The 20,221-nt window shown below is 38.3% G+C and overlaps 1 protein-coding gene across 1 annotated transcript in view; it reads left to right on the top strand.

Moving 5' to 3' along the window:
• LOC104507773 (vacuolar protein sorting-associated protein 13B-like) overlaps positions 1 to 20,221 on the top strand; it is a gene marked incomplete at its 5' end in the record, with an annotated part of 91,587 nt that overhangs the window by 28,438 nt on the left and 42,928 nt on the right. Inside the window, 3 exon segments of the mRNA XM_010149157.1 lie at positions 5,627 to 5,823; positions 14,732 to 14,913; positions 16,667 to 17,016. Coding sequence (XP_010147459.1) covers positions 5,627 to 5,823; positions 14,732 to 14,913; positions 16,667 to 17,016 — 729 coding nt within the window.

The raw sequence follows: 20,221 nt of genomic DNA, 5'->3' as shown, positions 1-20,221 counted from the left end.
CTTTTATATACCCTTCATTCTGCAACCTCAAAGCAGTAGGCAGATGGCTGTAGCTTTTTCCTAGAGATAAAAAAAGATTTCTGTGAAAAAGATGGGATGAGCTAAGAAATTAAGATTTTTTTTAATTATTTCTGTCCTGAATGGCAATGACGTCTGCATCTGAGACCTGTCGGCATTATGACAAAATGTATAGTTAATAATAGGTACGATCATTTGTGGTAGGGTGGCGGCCTGTGGGAGTGTGGTGGCCTTGGCCCTGTGCTCACCTCGAGAGCTCAGCAGCAGAAACATCCCCAGTGATAAGCGGTGTGCACCCGAGGCCTCAGCACCAAGTGAGCGAAGTAGTCTAAAGCTGGGAGGGTAACGTCAGGTCTTTGGAAAAGCTAGATGCATGTTGTGGTCACAAAAGCCATTAAAAAGCACATATGGATCAGCAGTCATCTCTCTCCCATTTTGACTCATTATTACACATGACTTTAAGTGGGAATAAGGAGTATCCACGTGGTCAATAGGGTGTACAACACGTGCGTGAAAATATTGTGTAACAGAGCATTAACAGATTCTGTGGCATTTCTTGACCCCTGGTTTCCAAATATGCTGGTACAGATAACGTGTGACACAATATACGATGAATAAGAAAAACCATGATCTATCACACTGTAGTGCATTAGTGGGAACAATTAATGGTGGTTACTCACACTGTCCTGCTGATAGGTTAACAAGCGTATAGGAAAGGACTTGAAGGATGCAGGCCTTTAAGGGGGCAGGTCGAGGTTCTTTTTGTTTGGTGTTTGTTGGGAAAATGCATGTGGTTAAGGTTTCTCTGCTGAAACTGAGACAGGCTGTGCTTGTAGAGAGTTGATGTGTGCACATAGAGGTGAGTCTCCTAATGTCTGTTAGTGTAGTATAGATGAAGATTGTTTTTTTTCCTTAAAATAGAGCCCAATGGGAGATTCACAGAGAGCAGGAGTCCACACTCAAACGATTTCTCCTCCAAGACAGGATTTCAGCTGAGTTGTTTCTTTCTGTTCTGTACTTGCAGGGGGCAGGACAGAAACTATCACTCAGAGGCAGCTGCTTTCCTTGTTAATGCTCCATTTTCATTCTTCATCAGAACAGTGACATGTAATTTTCAGATCTCCTGTATCTGTAGTCCAAATCAGTAAAGAGAGAAAGGAGGAATCTTCAAATTCTCTGCTTTGTTTTAAATGTATTTATTAACATTTTTTGTTATTAGTACTTAGAGTTTAGGCTAGTTTCTTGTAGCTTTTCAGTTCTGCTTCTGATCTCTCTTGTTAATGCAGCTAAAAAAAAAAAAAGCATTTGACTGCTGTTTTTCTCTCTCTTGCCATAATCCTTCTAAATAAGTGTTTGTGCCATAATACATGGTTTTCTTGAAAAATAGAACTTGGAGATTCTTGGCTAAATCTGGGCACACAGTTAAATAATAGTTCTGTGCACACGTAAGTGACAGGGACTGTACAGTAATGGTCCTTTTTGCATCTTACAGGTGAATAGAATCATTGCAATTAAAACTTTCTTTGAGAGCTAGGAAAGAAGGCAAAAAGCCATGGAGAAGTGTCTGTTGAGGAAGCATGCTTATTGTTAGAAAATAAGTTTGTGGTTAAATATGCTTCGTTAGTGTTTAGTTTTATAGAGGTAGCACTAGCGGTCACATTTTCTAAGAGGTAACAATTATCTGAATTATAGCTTAGGTTTTATTCAAATATTTTAAGGTAGAAGTACCGTATTTAATTCTACATATGGGGGATTTTTTTTGTTACAGCTAATTCACTTATTCCCACTGCCTGTGACTCAGTTCTGGCATTATAGCCCATTTCCAGGCTTTCACAACTATTATTTTTGGCAGCTAATATTGCCCAGAGCTACCATCTTTCCTTAAACTTATCCAGATCAAGCATTAGTAATAAACCCCCTAGAACAAATAAATCTAGATATGTAGGAATCAAAGATTCTAAGTCAACTAAGTCTTTTGCAAGCTTCCAACTAGAAAGCTTAGAGTTGGGACAGTCCCAAAGCATGAGCTGTATCTTGTACAGGCAATCACATAAAGTGTGACTTTGACTTCTCATGTGCAGATGACATCTTAAAATGTGCTGTCTCTTGCTCTGATAGATATGTTGGCATATTACACCACAGTTAGGAAAAGATTCATAAGCAAAAATAAAGAGGAATAATTTTTTCAACATGCTTACCAGCATGCTTTAATTGTCAGGTGATACGTTCTTTCTGGCTACTCCTGCTGCGGAGTCCAGCCATCACTCCTGTGCCTTTTCAAATTCTTAATAATTCATTTAAGAGGCCACCGAGAAGTTCCTAAAAGGCAAATACACTATATTGGGTTATACCAGAGCCTGAAGAGGAGTTATTACTTCTTTATGGCATAATAATTGTTTTGATCTTTTTACTTATCCATGTTTTCCTCAAGATACGTAATGTTGAAAGTATTGAAGTACCTACCTTTTTTTAAAAAATGCAAAAAAGAAAAAAAAATTAAATCTGGTTTGAGTTTTTTCCAAGTTTCAATCTGCCTTTATTTTCAGTCTTCATCTTCAATCACTCTGTATTACTTTTCTCTAGCCTCACTGATAGTTTTACATTTTTTCAGATTGTAGTGCCCCTTAGGAACTTCCTTTATTGTGCTCTTTAGCTTATTCTTCCATGTCATTTATCTTAGTGGGAATTGAATTCATCACCTTGCTTAACTGCTTTGAAAATGCCCATTACTTCCCCTTCTGATAAAATTTTGTGAGATTCTCATTAGGGAAACTTGCATATATAACAACAGAAGTTTTGTTTTTATATTTAATCTAAAAGAAATAAATATAGTAAATAATAGAATAGCTTTACAGGACTTCTGTTGCACATATGTTACTCAACAGCATTGACAGGAAAAGATAACTAAGGTGTTGATAGGCAATAGGAAGCCTAAGACCAAACCAAGTATTCAAATATATTGGACCATGCTCCTAAAAAATCTCAAAGTATTTTAAGGACTGAGATTTAAAAGTATGCAGAACCAAATACCACTGTATGTAGAAGTACCTTTGCAACCATGAAAGGCTGCAACCTTTTCTCAGAAATTATACAGATCCTTTGTAATTATACAGTTCCAAGACCTTATGCTACAGAAATTATGCCAAGTATTGCAATATTTTAAATAAAATGAAATGTTTTCTCACTAATGGAGACGATGGTGGTGTAGAAAAGAAGTATGTGAGTGAGAATGACTCTGCAGTGTAGAATGAAAGTGGATGATGGAGGTTCATGTGTTTATGTGTTCATGGTTGACATAGGGGAATTCCTTGGGTAGATCCATAATTGAAGGGTAGGAACAGTACTGTGGTATTGCAAGTTTGAGGCTTTGTCCACAGGCATTAAAGGATAAAATATTTCAACACTTAGAAGTTTTGAGGAAATCTGAAACTCTACAGTGACACTAAGAGCAAAAAGAATAAATATAGTGTGACTTTGAAATATGGCTACAAGTACAATAATCTAGTATTTCATATTACTGTTCCTGTGCACAGCACCATTGTGGAGTTAGAACCAGGAAAGGTGTTTTCTGGGTCATCAAGGCCAGCCTCCTCCCACAGGGGCAATGCTGGTTGCTGTCTCCGTCATATTAACAAATCAAGCTTTTAAAAGCAACTGTCAGGAGCACCAAGGATCAAATCTCCCTCTCTTTTTCTGTGCAGGTGTCTAGCCTTACACTTTATTCACAGAGCAACTCACTTTCAACCCAGGGTTTCTATAGACCTTCCCCTCTACTAACTGCTTCTTTCCTGAGGTATCTGGATAGAGCAGTCGGGATCCTTTCATTTTCCTTCATTTGGTCCTCAACTCTGTAGGTTAATACAGTTTTAACATGAGTAATAGGAAATGTGTGCCATATTCCAGATGAGGTCCCACCAGTGTCTTATAAAAGCCAATTAACATTTGTCCCTCGCTTTTGGAAATAAGTCACCTGACGTCTCTCAGGATGGCATTTGCTTTTTCCAGATATCATCATACCGCCTTACAATTTTCCAGCTGACATTTACATATCTTCACATGTTCCAATTGAATATGCAGCTTACAAACAAATGTGCTGCTATCTTTATGTATATGGTGCATGCTTTTGATGTTAAATCAATCCCGTTTTCTCAGACTCTAGCCTTTGAAATTAAATCAGCACTCCCGATTGATACTGATGTGCGATTATATATAGGATGTTTGAAACGTTACTGACATCACCGTTTTGCTGCAGTTATCAGATAGATTTTTTTTTCTTTTTCCCTCCATCCTGACCTAAAAAAATTTAATGACTGTGGTTGTTTTTTTCAATCTTCAGATATCATTGTGACTTGACAGATGTAGTAAAAAAATCTGTCTCAGACTCTGTGGTTCCACATGTTAATTCTTACAGAATTTTTGGTGATTATATATGTTCCCTTGCCCTCCCCAGCTTGAACCACTGAGTTCCCTGAATTTTCCTTCTTAACCTTTATTCCTGTTAATTAATCTGCCTGCTGTCACCTCCATGCGTATTGTCATCCTTACTGAGTAACAAGGAAGAATATTTACAGAACTTTTTCTAGCTGTACCTCAAAGTACTTGTATCTCTCCCACATTCCTTCTTCCTGTTTATTTATATACATATGTCTACACACAGGGATAAAAAAGTAATAGCACCTACATACACAATTTTTAAAGTTTGCTTTATGTCAACTTGACTTTTAGTATTTCTTGATCATGTACAAGTATCTTAATTCTGAAATCATCATATCTTACTGAGTTTGCGTTTGTCTTAAGTTCATGTGCTCATTCATGTTATTACCAAAAAAAAAAGGCGGCCTAAGACACATTCCTTTAAAATCTATTCTTTAATTAGAATTTGGTTTCTGTTTTCTTTAGAAATGTTTCGAACAACATTCTCTCCAGTTCAGCGATGCATCCAGGAATAACCCAAGTGGGTTATTTACAGACTTAAAATTAGGGATGTAATTAAACTGAAGCTACTATGTATTTATTGGGTTTGGGTTTTCAAAATCACAGAGTTGTCTAAATAGCATATTCCATGAAATAAAAGATCACGTGATTACAAGTTCTTCATGACTTGTCTCAGGATTTTTATTCATGTGTTGGCCCACAACAAGGCGTTGTGTTGCTTATTATCATTTTTATTCTGCGTCTTTGATCATTTTAATAGGACAATAAATGGGTAATTAATAAATTGATATTTTGTTATGTAATAAAATTAAAGAGCTAATTCAAGCAAAATACTTTTCAGTGATGGGTAGAATGTCCTTGGTACCATGATGTGATGACATCTGATGGATTTTTTTGGCTGCATGATACAAATAATGGTTGAATAGGCTTTGTTATTCTTGGGTACTGTGGAACAAATAGCTCTTTCTGTACCTAGTAAGAGAAATACTGAAGTGTTATACTGCAGTGAAGTTCTGAAAACTCAACTCAAGACAGCACAAAACTGTTCTGATTTTCTTTATGACAGCTTACTTTTATTTAGTTTAGTGAGTTTTGCACATTTAGCATGTACAGTAAATCCCATTATATTTGCAATCAAGCATAATGTAATTATGCCTTCTCCCTTTCATCACAGATTCCTTGCAGCTTGGAGTACTGGGATGAGCTTCAGAAATCATTTGTTGCATTCCGGGAATTCAGTCTATCAGAAAGCAAAGTCTGTGAACTACAGCTGCCCAGTATCAACCTTGTGAATGATCAGAAAGAGCTCATCGCCTCTGATCTGTGGAGGATTGTCCTGAACAGCAGTCAGAATGTGGCTGATGACCAAAGGTAATTTTAAAAGAGGAGGAAAAACCAGGAATCTAATGCTACACTCTTGAGAGATCTTTTTCAAGAGATTTAGGAAATCAGATACTGTTTTCATATGTGGTATGAGTAGCTGGTCTTAAATGAGTTTCAGACTATGGTTCACCTTCACACAAGGGCGTGGAGTGTGCACAAAAAAAGCTCTTAAGATTTATAGGTAGCCTGGCAGCATCATATTCATCAATTTTCTGAGCACAAGAGTTACTGAAAAGTGAAGACAAGCAGGCCATATTCTGCATCTTCTTAGCTGCACAAAGAAGTAAAATTAGCTAATTAACAAAAGAAGGTTGAGGCACAATCCATTGTATAATGTAGGAGTAAACATTCTTCTTCCATACACCCCCCCATACATCACCTTTATTCTGTCCTCAGGGCATGTCAATGACTAAATAAATCAAATGTCTATTTTAAGTGTATTAAACAAAACTTCAGTACTTCAGGATCATTACATTATGATGCACAGCTTGCTTACTATGCTGAGAGTAAAACAATTTGATTAGTGTTTTCAAACTCTAAGGATTCATTTTTCATGTTGTTTAAAACTGGAAACAGTGTACATTGAGAGATATTCACTCTGTTTGGTTCATTCTGTTTGGTTAATATGTAGCGTAAGAAGAAATGTGTACAAGTTCTCTCCGCAAACAGCCGTGGAGTTGCTTTCAAAGACCTTCTTAACATTTTATAGTTAGAGTGGAAAGCCCAGAGTGACCCTGTTGGTTCATTTGTATTTACTGGTTGTTGCTGCCTCTGTATGCTTGAATGAATGTGTAGCATCCACATGCATGTTACATGAAGCAACAGAATTCAGAGAAATTAGGAAATACGAACATGACTAACAAAATCAATGAAGAAAATTAAACATCTGGTTTCCATTAATAGTATCAGGTTGGAAATGATTTCTTGATGTTAATTGTGAAAGAATGCATTTTCATCATTGAGAAGTTAAGTGTTTTAGACAAGGTTAATTCCTCTGAATGTGGGACCTTGGCAAAATTGCCTTCCTGGTCAGCTTAACACCACAGAAATGTGAACTTGGTGGGAACTGAAAGTGAAGTAGTGAAATTTAGTAGATTTTTTTTCATCAAGGCACTTGACACTGTAATCACGTTTATTGTTTTTTGCTCAAATAGGGTTCAACACTATATGCAATGTTTCATTCCGGGAGCTCTGATAAGCTAATGAGTTGTAATCATTCTGAAAGCGGCTAGGGTTAAAATGAAGTACAAATAATTAAAAAAAATATTTATAAAATCAGCTTGTACTGTGATTAACATCAGAAACGTTTTACAGCACAACATGAATTCACCTGCCTAGAAGGTCTAAACGTGAGTTTTCAGTTCGGAGGCTGCAGGCCTGGTCCACAGTAGTGACTATCCTCAGTGGTATGAGGGTGTCAAGTTATAAGGGGGTAGAAATATCCTAATGGCCTTGAGGTATCAGGAGACTAAAGAAGGCAATTGCTCTGTCTACAGCAATGATATTAGAAGCACTGTGTCCTCCAGATTGTGTGTGTACACAAAAAGCTAAAGCAGAAACTACAAGGAATTAAGCTGAAGCATTAGCCATTCACTGAACATGAATAGCAGGAAAGGAAACAAGGCAACAACAAACATGCCCCACACTACTTAAGCACTTGAAGGTCAATAAACAGAAGAGAAAGGGGGAACTCAAGGAAGGTGTTAGGAACTGCCAGCTCTTTATGCGTGTGCATTGAAGCTACAAAGTCACTAGTCCTGATAATTTTGGTAGCCTGAGGAATTTCTAGTAGTTTTAAGAGGTGTAGTTTACACCTACATAAACTAACAGTAGACTGGAAATTTAAAGATTCATGTAGGTCAGGTTGAACTCCATCCAGAAGCCAGAAACCTGAGGGGTACATGAGGAAAACCTCTGATTTCAGTCAGAGAAAAGATTGTATTCCCTGCATCAGCCACACTTCCAAATAGAAATTCGAACTGATCTCTCTTTAGACTAACTTCAAACAAGGCTGTACTGCAGGATTTCTTAAGATGACTGCAGGAAGGACTGGTGTGGAAGAAGTAGTCCTGACCAGCCTGGAGTGACCCTTCTCAGAGACACTTAACGGGACAGAAAAAGAGAAACTCTTCCTCAGAGATGGGGCTTTGACCTATGGTGTTTGGGGCACAATGTCTCTTTCCTGGAGACAAGCAAATCATGCCATCACATGTCACTAACCTGGAGGTTTTAGGGACAGTTCACAAGCACTGAAATACATGTAGTTACAGCTACAGAACAAGTTTAAGGTAATGGTTAAGTCCCAAAGGATCATATTCTGTTAAAGGGAAGCTTTGTTTAGGAGGTGGTGACAGATACTTTGGTCCTGCAGAGAAAGCCAACACCTCTAGACCCCTAGTAGCATAAGAAGTCCATGTTGGCAGTAATTTTGCTGAAACTGTCACTCTGTCTCTATCAAACAAACATATTGCTAGCATATGCTTGTGACCAAGCACCCTAAAATGTAGCCTGGATTCTACTTGACCAGAAAGTGCCAAACTTCTCTGGGTTTCCGAGAGAGACTGCCCCATGTCATGGTACATTTCAGTGTTAGGCTTGTTCCTAAGGGAAGACTTTAACATGAGATCTTACAGACTGTGAGAAGATCCACAAGGAGCTGTGCTTGAAGCCACTGCCAAGTGTTAGTCCAGGGAGCTTCAAGGCTGAGGGATCTGTGAGTGAGAGCGAGAAGCAAAGACTCTAGAAGTTGAATCTGGAGAAGTTTTCCTGGAGATTCACAATGATTTGACATTAACTACATGCTGTAACTGTATGATTGATTAGTAAATTTAATTTACTATTAATTGTAAAGTATAAAAACACATAGTCTTGTTGAATTTTATTTTCATGGTTTGATCCTGTATTTTGGGTCAGATTCTAACAGCTGCCATATGCACACAGCTGCTTCTCAATGATAACATTTTTTCCCTCAAATTCTGCAAGTTTTTTTTGTGGTAACCTTTATGTTATGCTAATTATTAATACCAGAGATCTGATCCCTTGTGTTCTAAGTACTTTATTACTGATTCCTAACATCAGTTATAAAGTATGAAACTTATGTGGCTCTTGTGACAGGAAAACCACGTTTGTGAGAAGATGTGAATCCAGCTGATATGTTGAGCAGTAGCTGGCAGGCTGAAGTATATCAACCAATAATGAATATGGGAATATGCAAAGATGTCATGATCCAAATCCTGTGGTATGGAAGCTCTTTCTGAGAATGATCAGGAAGTAATTAGAAGTATAAAAATCAAGGAGCCATCTGGTTAAGGGCATAGGATATTCATGTACATTGTTTATTTTTAAGAATTTTGTAGACCATTCATTATTAAATGAATACATAAGGTTTGAATGAACATTTATGAATGCTTATTCAATGAATGAATAAATGTCAAGTCCTAAATGAAATAATTTAGCATCCCCTTGGGGATTTAGTATAGTGTGCATGGAATCTTATATGACATAAATGACTGTTTATGGAAGACCTTAAAATAAGTGATTGAAAGGAAAATATCATAGAATAAGTTATTTTTATAGGTTGCATTTTCATAGAATAGAATAATGTAGGTTGGAAAAGACCTTTGAGACCAGCCATTAACCCAACACTGCCAAGCCTGCTAAACCATGTCCCTAGGTGCCACATCTATGTCTTAAATACCTCCAGGGGTGGTGACGCAAACACTTCCCTGGGCTGCCTGTTCCAATGATTGACAACGCCCTCAGTGAAGAGATTTTTCCTAATATCCAATCTAAACCTCCCCTGGTGCAACTTAAGGTCGTTTCCTCTTGTCCTATCGCTTGTCACTTGGGAGAAGAGACCAACTCCCACCTCTTTGCACCCTCCTTTCAGGTGCCTGTAGAGAGCCATAAGTTCTTCCCTGATCCTTCTTTTCTCCAGGCTGCACACCCCCAGCTCCCTCAGCTGCTCCTCACAGCACTTGTGCTCCAGACCCTTCCCCAGCTCCGTTCCCTTCTCTGGACACGCTCCAGCCCCTCAATGTCTTTCTTGCAGGGAGGGGCCCAGCACTGAACACAGGATTCGAGGTGCGGCCTCACCAGTGCCCAGCACAGGGGGACAATCCCTGCCCTAGTCCTGCTGGCCACACTGTTCCTGATGCAGGCCAGGGCGCCATTGGTCTTCTTGGCCACCTGGGCACACTGCTGGCCCATGTTCAGTCATGTTGCAGGACTAGAAAATTATAATCAAAATTACCTTTGTTTAAAGCTTTGTTTGGTTGCTGAGACACTAAAGACCCTCCTTGGTTTGGTTGGGACGGGTTTATCATTCTTCGTTTAAATGAGTTACAAGATGTTTTCTATATTTGTACATCTCCTGCGTAATGTAAACAGTATTTTTATAATTGCTGACATACTAATGTGAAATAGTAATTGAAAATGCCTTAAGATACAAACCATGAAACAAGTACAAAAACTTTTAAATAAGCCTTAAATTGCTACCTCTTAAAAATTAAAGTGAGGAATCATGATCATGTTTCTTTCTAATTGTTTTAGCTTTTATTCAAAGTAGATGATGTACTGGATTTTGACCTCTAACAATTTGGGTTCAGACCAGCATTTGAGTCATAAATTAAATGAGTTAAGTGGTCTCTTTCTTCTTTGCAGTGGATATTTTTCCATCTTGCGATTTCATCACAAATGGCAGTTTTGGTTTAAATATTCCACTCTTAAAATAACACGAATAATGCAGGTCACTGTTACGTCGTTGTTCCTGCTTGCCGTATATTTAACATGAACTGCTTTGCATGATATGAAACTGTCATACTTTGTAATATATGATGCCTTTGAATGTAGGTATTATCCATTTTAAAAATTCTGATATTTCACAAGATTAAAAAAAAAAAAGTCTGGTATTAAAGTCACGTCAGCTTTGTTTAGAATTTCCCCTGATTTTGCTACACCCATCCCTCAGCATGTCCTGCCAAACACAAAGTCATAGAAGCTGGTTATTCCTTTTCTCCTGAGCCGAAAAATTGTGCACAGTCCATGCTGTATTTTGTAGCTCCAAAGCAGCTGAGGGAATGCAGGACTTCTTGATTTTGCATTCATTTGATGTACAAATTTTGATTTCACAATCAGATCTACCTCTGATATTAATGCTTCTAGGGTTGTTCACCAAGATTAATAGGAAGTTTCCTGAGCTTTCAGCTAACACTGCTTTATTTTCTGCTTGTGCACAGTATTTGATGAAGGGCTGCGTCTTTGATTTCTGTGGTCTGTGCAAGGTAAATGGAGAAGGTAGCAGTGCTAAAGGTCTGACGGAAGTCTGCCTAGGCAAAAAGCTTAAATGGGATTTAATTTAAAATTGGAGGGTCATGGTAGTGATTGTAAGCACTACAGTTCCCCTTTAAAAACTGTTCATTTGATATTATGATCTTTACTATGGACGGTTTTTAAGGCAATGCTATGGCAATTTGGATGATGCTTTTAGTTATATTTTGTTCTGTAACTGTTTCTGTATTTTTATTTACATAACAACATGGGAGCTGTAATTCTGGATATGGTTTCTGGTTGAGTAAAAATCAAATGAAGCCCTTCACGGATAAAACAACACTTGAACTGCATCTGGGTAGATAGGAAAACAGTGATGAAAGAATCCTCACTGCATTTCTTCTCGGATGATTTCTAGAAGGTGATCTTCTCTCTGTAGAGTGATTTTGCTTTCTAAAACATGGTTTAGCCCACATTTTCCTGCTCCTCTCAGTCCTCCATTGCCAGCACTTGCACCTCCCTGACACGGGAGGGGATGCAAGCCCAGTTCTGTCCCAGGGTCCAACGTTGTCCCACCCTCATTTGCTGTTTTTCTTTGGTTAGCTTTTTAAGCATGTGGTTGGACTCTGAAGTTTGTTAGGGAATCATTTCAGAAGTGGGCCTTTTTGGTTTCTAAGGTGACTTTTCATGGGGGAAACAAAAAACAGTTTTACATCTTTCTTCCCACCTGTGGTGCTTTCGGGACATGGCTTAGTGGTAGACTTGGCAATGTTCAGTTAACAGTTGGACTCAATGATCTCAAAGGTCTTTTCCAACCTAAACGGATCTGTGATAATACGATAACATTTAAGTTCCAGAATATTACCTCCACTTGGTCTGCTGCTTGTGGGGCAGAAAAATTGCAGCAAAGTATGACTAAATGCTCTACATTATTTCCCTGGTGTGAAGCTCTTGCCACATTTCCTCCTGCATCAAGCATGTCATGTTGCCCTGTAATCATTGTGGTTATGAGTAAGAAATGTGAAAGGTCCCATCGCACTAAAATGGTAGAGAAATAAAAAGCAGGTATATAAGATTTGACAAAGTAAGAATTTGGAGGGTTTTCTTTTTTATTATTTTATGAAAATGTCCATCTCAAAACACCCCATATCTAAGGAAATAAAAATGCTGAGTCACTGATAGGTGAGTGAAGGAATAGGTTTCCAAGAAAAGAAATTTATAATTTCATGATGAACCTTCAAACTTCAAAAATTAATGTTATTCCTTTTTACTGTGGTTAGTGTTATAGCCATTTGTGCAAATTTAGCCTTAATTCAGAATATGAAAGTGTAATTTTTTTTTTGGAAGTCCCTCATAGTTCTGTTAACATTTCCGTGCACCCCTCTACCCTTTTTCTATTTTCATTGTGTGTGGCCCTGAGCTTCTGTTTCTAATCAAAATTCAGTGGGCAAAAATTCGTAAAATATTGACAGCTATTCAAGAGAGAACTAAACCATTTCACAGGTTCAATAGTATTTAATGGTCTGAATCAGCATATGAATTTTGGTGGCTTTTGGATTTGCTTCTATGCTTTTTTCCAACAATCGTAAGGAATATCCATGGCAAAGCAAAGCATCCCATTTCTCTGACTCGGGTCCACTCTCATAGATGTTTTTAGGTATGAACTCAAAGAATAATTTTATTTCCAAAGATGCCAGTTCTCAAGAGGCCTACAACACTGGTTTTTAAGTGTACACAGGCAGTGTGAAGAGATAAAGAAGCACAGGAAAGCAGCTAAATATCTGATTAAGGGATCTCTCTCTCATCCTTCACCGGCCTAATCAATTCTTGATATTCTGTCTCGATTCTTTCATAACTGGCTAATTGTAGTTGGATTTTACTGCTACACAAGCGTCTTGATTTATGTCCACAAATCTAAAGTTGGATTTGAGCTCCATAAATAAATAGCGTAGTAGCTAGTTACTGTAACACAAAATAATACTGATAAATTTATCTGTTGATAGAATTCTACACAATTGCAGTGGAACATTTTGAGTACCTACTGTATCTGCGCATAATTTTGCAGTAACACACAAGGAATGTTGAAAACTTTGGTCCTGAAAGCATAAGACATAGTGCTTTGAAATCCAATGTTCAAATTTAAATTTGTGTTTGAATTTAAAATATGTTTAAAATATCAATGGAAATCTATTCATGGTACTTTATGAAAGCTAATTACTTTCTGACAAAAACAGTAAGTTGGCCTGACGTAATACTTTGTTATTCTAAAAATTAGTATTGGACTGAGGATGTGGACATAGTTTTTTTTCAATCAGGTCTATGCTTTTAAACTAAAACTCTTTAGTGCCAAACTGCAAAGGGAATGAGAATAAGGAACATTAAGGATCAATTTGGCTTAAATTAGAAAGTTTATTTGTACTTTAGTGGTGTCTTAGCAACCTATAGAATTGTGATGTAGTGTTAGTTTCTCTCCAGAGACTGAAAGATGATGCTTGGAAATTCATGGTGTCAGGAGCATGACTAAGAAAAAAATCAGTGTGGTGGCATCTTAAGTGTATAGTTAATATGTTGTAATAGGTGCTAGTAAAGGCTCCAAGCTGAACTTATAGTGCTCAGAGTTTCTTTTCAACTGATGACTGCAGAATGAGAAGGGCAATGGAAAGAATGTTTATGGGGACAGAGGTTATGCAAAGAAGTAGTTTGGTGCTTGTGAGTTGGTTTCCTTACAATAAAATGAAAAGAAAAGAATCATTCTCTGACCAGATTAACTTTCAGCTTATTTTTATAGCTTTAGTAATGGTAATGTGCTCTGTAGCTATTTCAACAATTAAAAGATACCTGGTATATTTTGATTTTGTTTTCTGTAAGTATGCTTTGCTCCTGTGGTTCAAGCAAATTGAAAGTTCAGTGTGATAAAAGCGGTTGGATTGCAGTGGTGTCTGCTCTGTTCTGCTTGGGGAAAAAGTAGGTACACTAACATTAGCACTTAAAAGGGAACGATGACACTGGCTGTGTCAGAAAACCAACATGGCACGTGGTCAAGTCCTACTGTAAAGCTCTTTATTTCTGGAGTGGTGTGTCCAGCTGTGGAGCCCTCAACATCAGAAGGATATAGACCGGTTGGAGCGAATCCAGAGGAGGCCACGAAGATGCTCCGAGGGCTGGAGCACCTCTGCTATGGGGACAGGCTGAGAGAGTTGGGCTTGTTCAGCCTGGAGAAGAGAAGGCTCCGGGGAGACCTTAGAGCACCTTCCAGTACCTGAAGGGGCTACAAGGAAGCTGGGGGGGACTTTTTACAAGGGCCTGTAGTGACAGGACAAGGGGGAACGGGTTTAAGTTGAAAGTGGGGAGGGTTAGATTAGATATCAGGAAGAAGTTCTTCATGGAGAGGGTGGTGAGGCACTGGAACAGGTTGCCCAGACAAGCTGTGGATGCCCCATCCCTGGAAGTGTTCAAGGCCAGGCTGGATGAGGCTTTGAGCAACCTGGTCTAGTGGAAGGTGTCCCTGCCCATGGCAGGGGGGGTGGAACTAGATGGTCTTTAAGGTCCCTTCCAACCCGAACCATTCTGTGATTCTGTGAAAATCCTGGAATTGCTGAACTACCACTTTGTTATCTACCTTTCACAGCTCCGAGAGTGAATCTGGCTCACAAAGTGCGTGTGATCAGCTTGTGACTCCCACAGCATTAGCAGCCTGTACCAGGGTTGACTCCTGTTTTACTCCTTGGTTTGTGCCATCCCTAAGTGTGTTGCTCCAATTTACTTATTTGGAAGTCCACCTCTGCCATCATCTTGATCAACTAGGCACAGGTATGTACTCCTTTATGTAGAGTAATAAAAGCGTAGAGTTGCTACATGATGCTCAATAGCTGTTTTGCTGTCTGTAGTCCGTTTCCTCATTCAAGTAGGCATTCTTGAGTTATAACTAATTCTTGAAATAAATTCTCACCAACAGCCACTGGTGGTACAAACTTTGGGTTAAAACTGATGACTTCTGCGCACTGAGATAGTACATATGGTAGGTGGTGGGGCTGGCCTATCAGCCCCCTTCCTCCCTCCGGAATGGGTAACTGTAGAAGCTGTCCGGTTTTCGTCGTCTGATTAGTGACAGCAGGTGCCACTTCAGTTTTGAGCTATCTTAGAGAATGAATTTGAGCTTTTAAATTTTCCAGCATATTAATAGTACTATTAAAATATTTGATGATTTTGCAACCCTCTTAGTAAGATCTCCTTGGAAGAGCTCTAAGAACTGCAGATTTAACTGTTATTTCAATTATGATCAGTTTTGGAGCTACATCTGGTTTTGTTCATTGCTCTCTGTCATTGCATTAATGGCAAATACATTCCAAGAGGTCTTCAGATTATTGTCTGATTTTCAAATGCCAGGAATGCTTTCCATGGAAGATGAGCAAATGTCAGATAGTTTTGACAGGGACGGCTTTCTTCAGGAGCAGTTTCTGTGTGTCTAGCAAATAATTTCTTGTCTATCAGCTACCTCTATCAGTACATAATCTTCCTCGCTATTACACTCCAATTCCAGATGCATGATCTTTAAAATTACACGTACTGGAAAAAGCAAAAATCAGATTAAAATCAAACCCAGCTGTTTCATTTTTCAACAGTGACCGAGTTTATGCTGATGCTGCTGTTCTTGTTATAGCACCTAAAGGCCTTAAGTTTTGGGGCTCTGTTGTGCTCTGTTACACGCAAAGGGAGCACAAAACTTACTGTATCTATTACACTTTTGTAGAATAATAGGACTTGATCCTGGAAAGTGATGAGTGTTTTTGTTCCAAATCTGTAGAGCACTTGAGCATATGCTAATTTTAAGCATGTGAGTAGTTCCAGGAACATAAATAATAACATCAATGGAAATACTCGCATGCTTAATGTTACACAAGTGGTGTACGTGCCTTGCAGTGTCTGCTGCCACAGTGCTCGCTTTGCACGACTGAGACTTCACCGAATGCGATAAAATCTTTTTTATGATATATTTCTCATGGTTTAGTCTCAGGATACTGTTTTGTTTAATTTTTAGTATTATGGGGTAATATGTTGCATCTCAGTGGGTTCGTGGTCTTGAACTCTCTGTAATTGCAGCAAAGACAATTTTCATTGTGGAGCCTCTTAGCCTGCACTGTCACATGTCAGCAAATACTATATTGCTAATTTTTATTGTACCCATAATTTGCTGTGTGTGGAATATCATATATGTCTAGTATAGCAAAGATTGTCACAGCCACCTATTTGAAGCAGAGACCACTATTCTATCTGAGTATTGTGCAGTGTGTAGACAAAGCAGTTTGGCTGGCTGGTCTGTTTACCATGAAAAGATTTTGGTTTGCAGATACTTTTTGTTGGCAGCTGCTATTAATTACCGTTCTATTTTACATCTAATAAACAGTGTGAACAGGATTAATTTCAGATTTCGGAGACATTGACTCTTTTATGAATTTTACTTGTTCTCATCATATGTAGAAGCGGTTAAAACAGAATTGAAAAAAAACCATACAGAATGTGACAATGGTGATGTTCTAGTCTTGTTTGTTCTTTTACTTTTCAGCACCACCAAAGTTTCTTCAGCCGTTTTTATCTGATAAGAACATGCCATCTGAACTAGAATACATGATAATTTCCTTTGATGAGCCTCATGTATATCTGCGTCAGTGGAGCGATGAGTCAGTGTTCCAGGAGATCCAGTTTTCTGCTCAAGCCGACTGTAAACTTTTAGAGTGCCGAAACGTGACTATGCAGAGTGTTGTGAAACCTTTCAAAATCTGGGGGCAGACTGCTATTTCCAGCAGCACGGTGGGAAGACTATTGGACTGCACGATAATGGTGGACCCCATTTTCATCAACTTCGGCCAATATGCACTTCATTCTCTAAATACAGCAATTCAAGCATGGCAGCAGGTATGCAAATACAATAGCAAGAAAAAAAATGCAGCTATTGTGATTTAATTAATAGCCAATTAGAATGCCAACTGTATTCATTAAATATATTCCAAGATGTAAGAGCTTTAAGGTGAGTGATGCATGATATGTAAGTACAGTTCGGTCTGAGCGGTAGAGCATATTGTTTCCAGCTACTACTTCTATCCTTACTGAAGTTCAACACTAGTTTCACATTACATTCTGTGCAGGCAGCATTAATGGCTGAAGCTGGTCCCAGCGTAAGAAACCTTGCTTCTGCAATGACCCCTCAAAGGCCTGTAATTCCCTTACTCCACTGTAGCCTTGAAATCAAATCATTCTCTTCATCTGCCTGAAGACCTATGTGGAGCCTGGGAATTAATTACCTATCATGGCACTACAATAACAAAGCCCCCAAAAAAGGATAAAACATCTGTTTTATATCAAAAAATTCTTTTTTAAGGGCATTCCATGGTTTTCTTGTTGCAAAAGGACATTCATAAAACAAGATCTAGTGTGATTTAAATCTTTACAGCTGGCTCAAATATCAATGTGAACAAAAATCTTTGTAGCTCCAATTTCTGTTTTTTGTCATATTTTGAACAATGCTTTTTAATAAAAAACAAACATAGAAAGTATAAGAGAGTCCTTGGTAGGCTGTTTAAACCCAAAATATTTCTGAATTAGTACTAGTCCCTCATCTAAGACATATGTGGCAACTACTGCAAAATGGCCTTCAGAAAGGTCAGTTTCCTCTTAGGATGGGGAAAAAAAAAAGATCTCTCAGACATAGCTATACATATAAATAAAATATGGTGCATAAATATTTAAATGTTTTAAACCACATCACAGTGTGACTGACTGACTGACTACTCTGTGCCTTGAAGGAATATTCTGAGTTGAAAAACTAGAATTGTATATTTGATTAAGTAGAGCCATATGTCGCGTCGTATATTGCTGACAGGTACATTCTATGAATAGTTGGTACTGATTTATACATGGATTTGGCAATGTTAACATGAGCCACAGGAGGATATACTTCTGTAATTGTTGCTGTAATTTTCTCGTTTCCTCTCATGTCAAGGGTACTTGCCACCATGGTCTGATGTGGTGGGTATCTAGCCCTGAGTATTTGAGATTAAAAACTTGCACCGCTTTGAAACTAGGGAACAGTTAACACACAAGTGGGTTCAAAACAGCTTATTAAATTAATTGTTACCAAGATGTTTTGTTATGTGGCTTTACCTCCAGATTGGTGGGGTGGCCTTCACTGCACTGCACAGGGAGGGAATGACTTTCCCCATGATGAGCGTTGTTTAATGTTTGCTGTTCACAGAAAATACACTATAAATGCTGCCGACTAGAAGCATGTATTTAATAAGCAGGAAAGGTTATTTGAATTCTCCACATATTTTTTACTGGATTAATATCTGAAACGAGTGATGTTGTAGTCAGTGGACAGGCAGATGAAGCATGAAACGATTTGGCCCTGCAACTTTAGGTCAAGAGTTCAAGATTAACAGAAGCCTCTGTCAGTGTCTTTGTTTCCTAGATACAGACTGATTTTTTTCTTCTTTTGAGGGGGACAGAGGGTTTTGGGGTTTTTTTTTGTTTAAGTAAAGATGAACATTTTGAAAGCAGATTAAGCCTAAAAAACACCAGGCATACAACTTGCTTTATACTTCTAAGTCACATGTTGAAAATCTGAGAGGATTAGCACTTTTTTACAAATAGTTTCCCCTTTTGACATATTTCACTGTCTAATCTGAAATCCCTGTTTAAATACAGGCAGTAACAGGCTGATGCATGTCTAAATGCAAAGCTAAAGTAATGGCTTTAATAATCAAATAAATGGGCAGGGAACTTCAGGATTGTTATTAATTTAGTTTTATTATTTAATAATAACATTCAGAATATCAAGTGAGATAGAAAATGCATGTCTTCTGTGAATATATGGGGGTGGTGGGGGGGGGGGGTGTCCCTTTATTTGGGCATTTAAGCCTTCACAAATTGTTTTATAGCATTAGTGCTTTATCTAGAGACACAGGATCAGCTGCAAAAAGCGCTCCCCAGGTATGATACTGACTATTCCTGAGGGAAAAAAACCTATCCCTTTGTGGTCTCACACTGGAAATGTTTTCCTAAACCACTCAGAAGTTATAAAAGCTTCTGTTTTAAACCTGTTTTAAACCATTAGAACTTCTTTTCCTCAAGGTCCGTGCAGTGCTTAACCTTTCTGTGTTGGCAGTCACATAAGTTTTCTTAATGAGCTGGGATCAGTCAAAATGACATCTGGGATCATAGTAGTTTCCCCATCTTTCTACCATAAGCACAGAGAACAAAGGAAAAGGGTACAGAAAATTTGCCTGCAGCTTCAATTTAACTTTCTAGCTGATAATGTCAGGATACTGCCATGAGAATAAAGTTTAAACAATTAGAAGGAAAATGTTCTTTTCTCTTAAAGGAACTTTGAGGGAGATAAGAAAATTGCTAAGGGCTTTCTGTCCAAAAAACAGAGCTAAGTGCTAGATAAGAGTTTGTGGGTATGTGCAAGAGAGAAGGCTTGCACAGATCTTCCGTAGCTAGTGAGGCACACAGAAAATAACTTTGTGCATACAAAGAGGCCTAGGCTTTTATGGTGGGATTTTTTGTCCAGATCCAGAAGTGCTTTGAAATAGCTGTGAGCTGAGACATGAGCAGAAACTCCTGAGACAGGGAAAGCCTGGTGACTAGTGTTATGTGGGATGGTTTTCCCCTCTCTGAATAGAATTCACAAAATATTTGAAAGCCCAATAAAGGAGAGACACTTTCCAGAGTGTCTCTCTCAGAGAAAAGAACAGCTGAAAAATGATCTAAAGGGGGTCAAGAAATTGTCCCCCAGGAACTGCCCCTAACTGTATCTGATTCAGGCTGTTGATATTTGCTGATTGATTTGATTTGCTGTTTTAATTCAGAGAAGGAATTTTTTTCCTAATCCACACTTAGGTGTTTTCAGCTCCTGGAGTCATCATTCAGCCCTTTAGCATCATTGCCACACAAATGGCCCAGTTTTATTTGGTTTTATTATGTCTGGTTTCTCTACACTCTCTTTTGTCAGTCAAGATTTCCTCACTCCATCCTTTTGTTGATTATTTTGTTGGTTTGAGTTGGGTTTTTTTGTGGGTTTTTTCTGCTTACCCTAGAGGTTTCTACTGTCAGACTTCAG

The sequence above is a fragment of the Eurypyga helias genome, unplaced genomic scaffold, assembly GCF_000690775.1.
Source record: "Eurypyga helias isolate BGI_N326 unplaced genomic scaffold, ASM69077v1 scaffold36743, whole genome shotgun sequence".
NCBI lineage: Eukaryota > Metazoa > Chordata > Aves > Eurypygiformes > Eurypygidae > Eurypyga > Eurypyga helias.
This window is presented reverse-complemented; position numbering and strand designations above follow the sequence as displayed.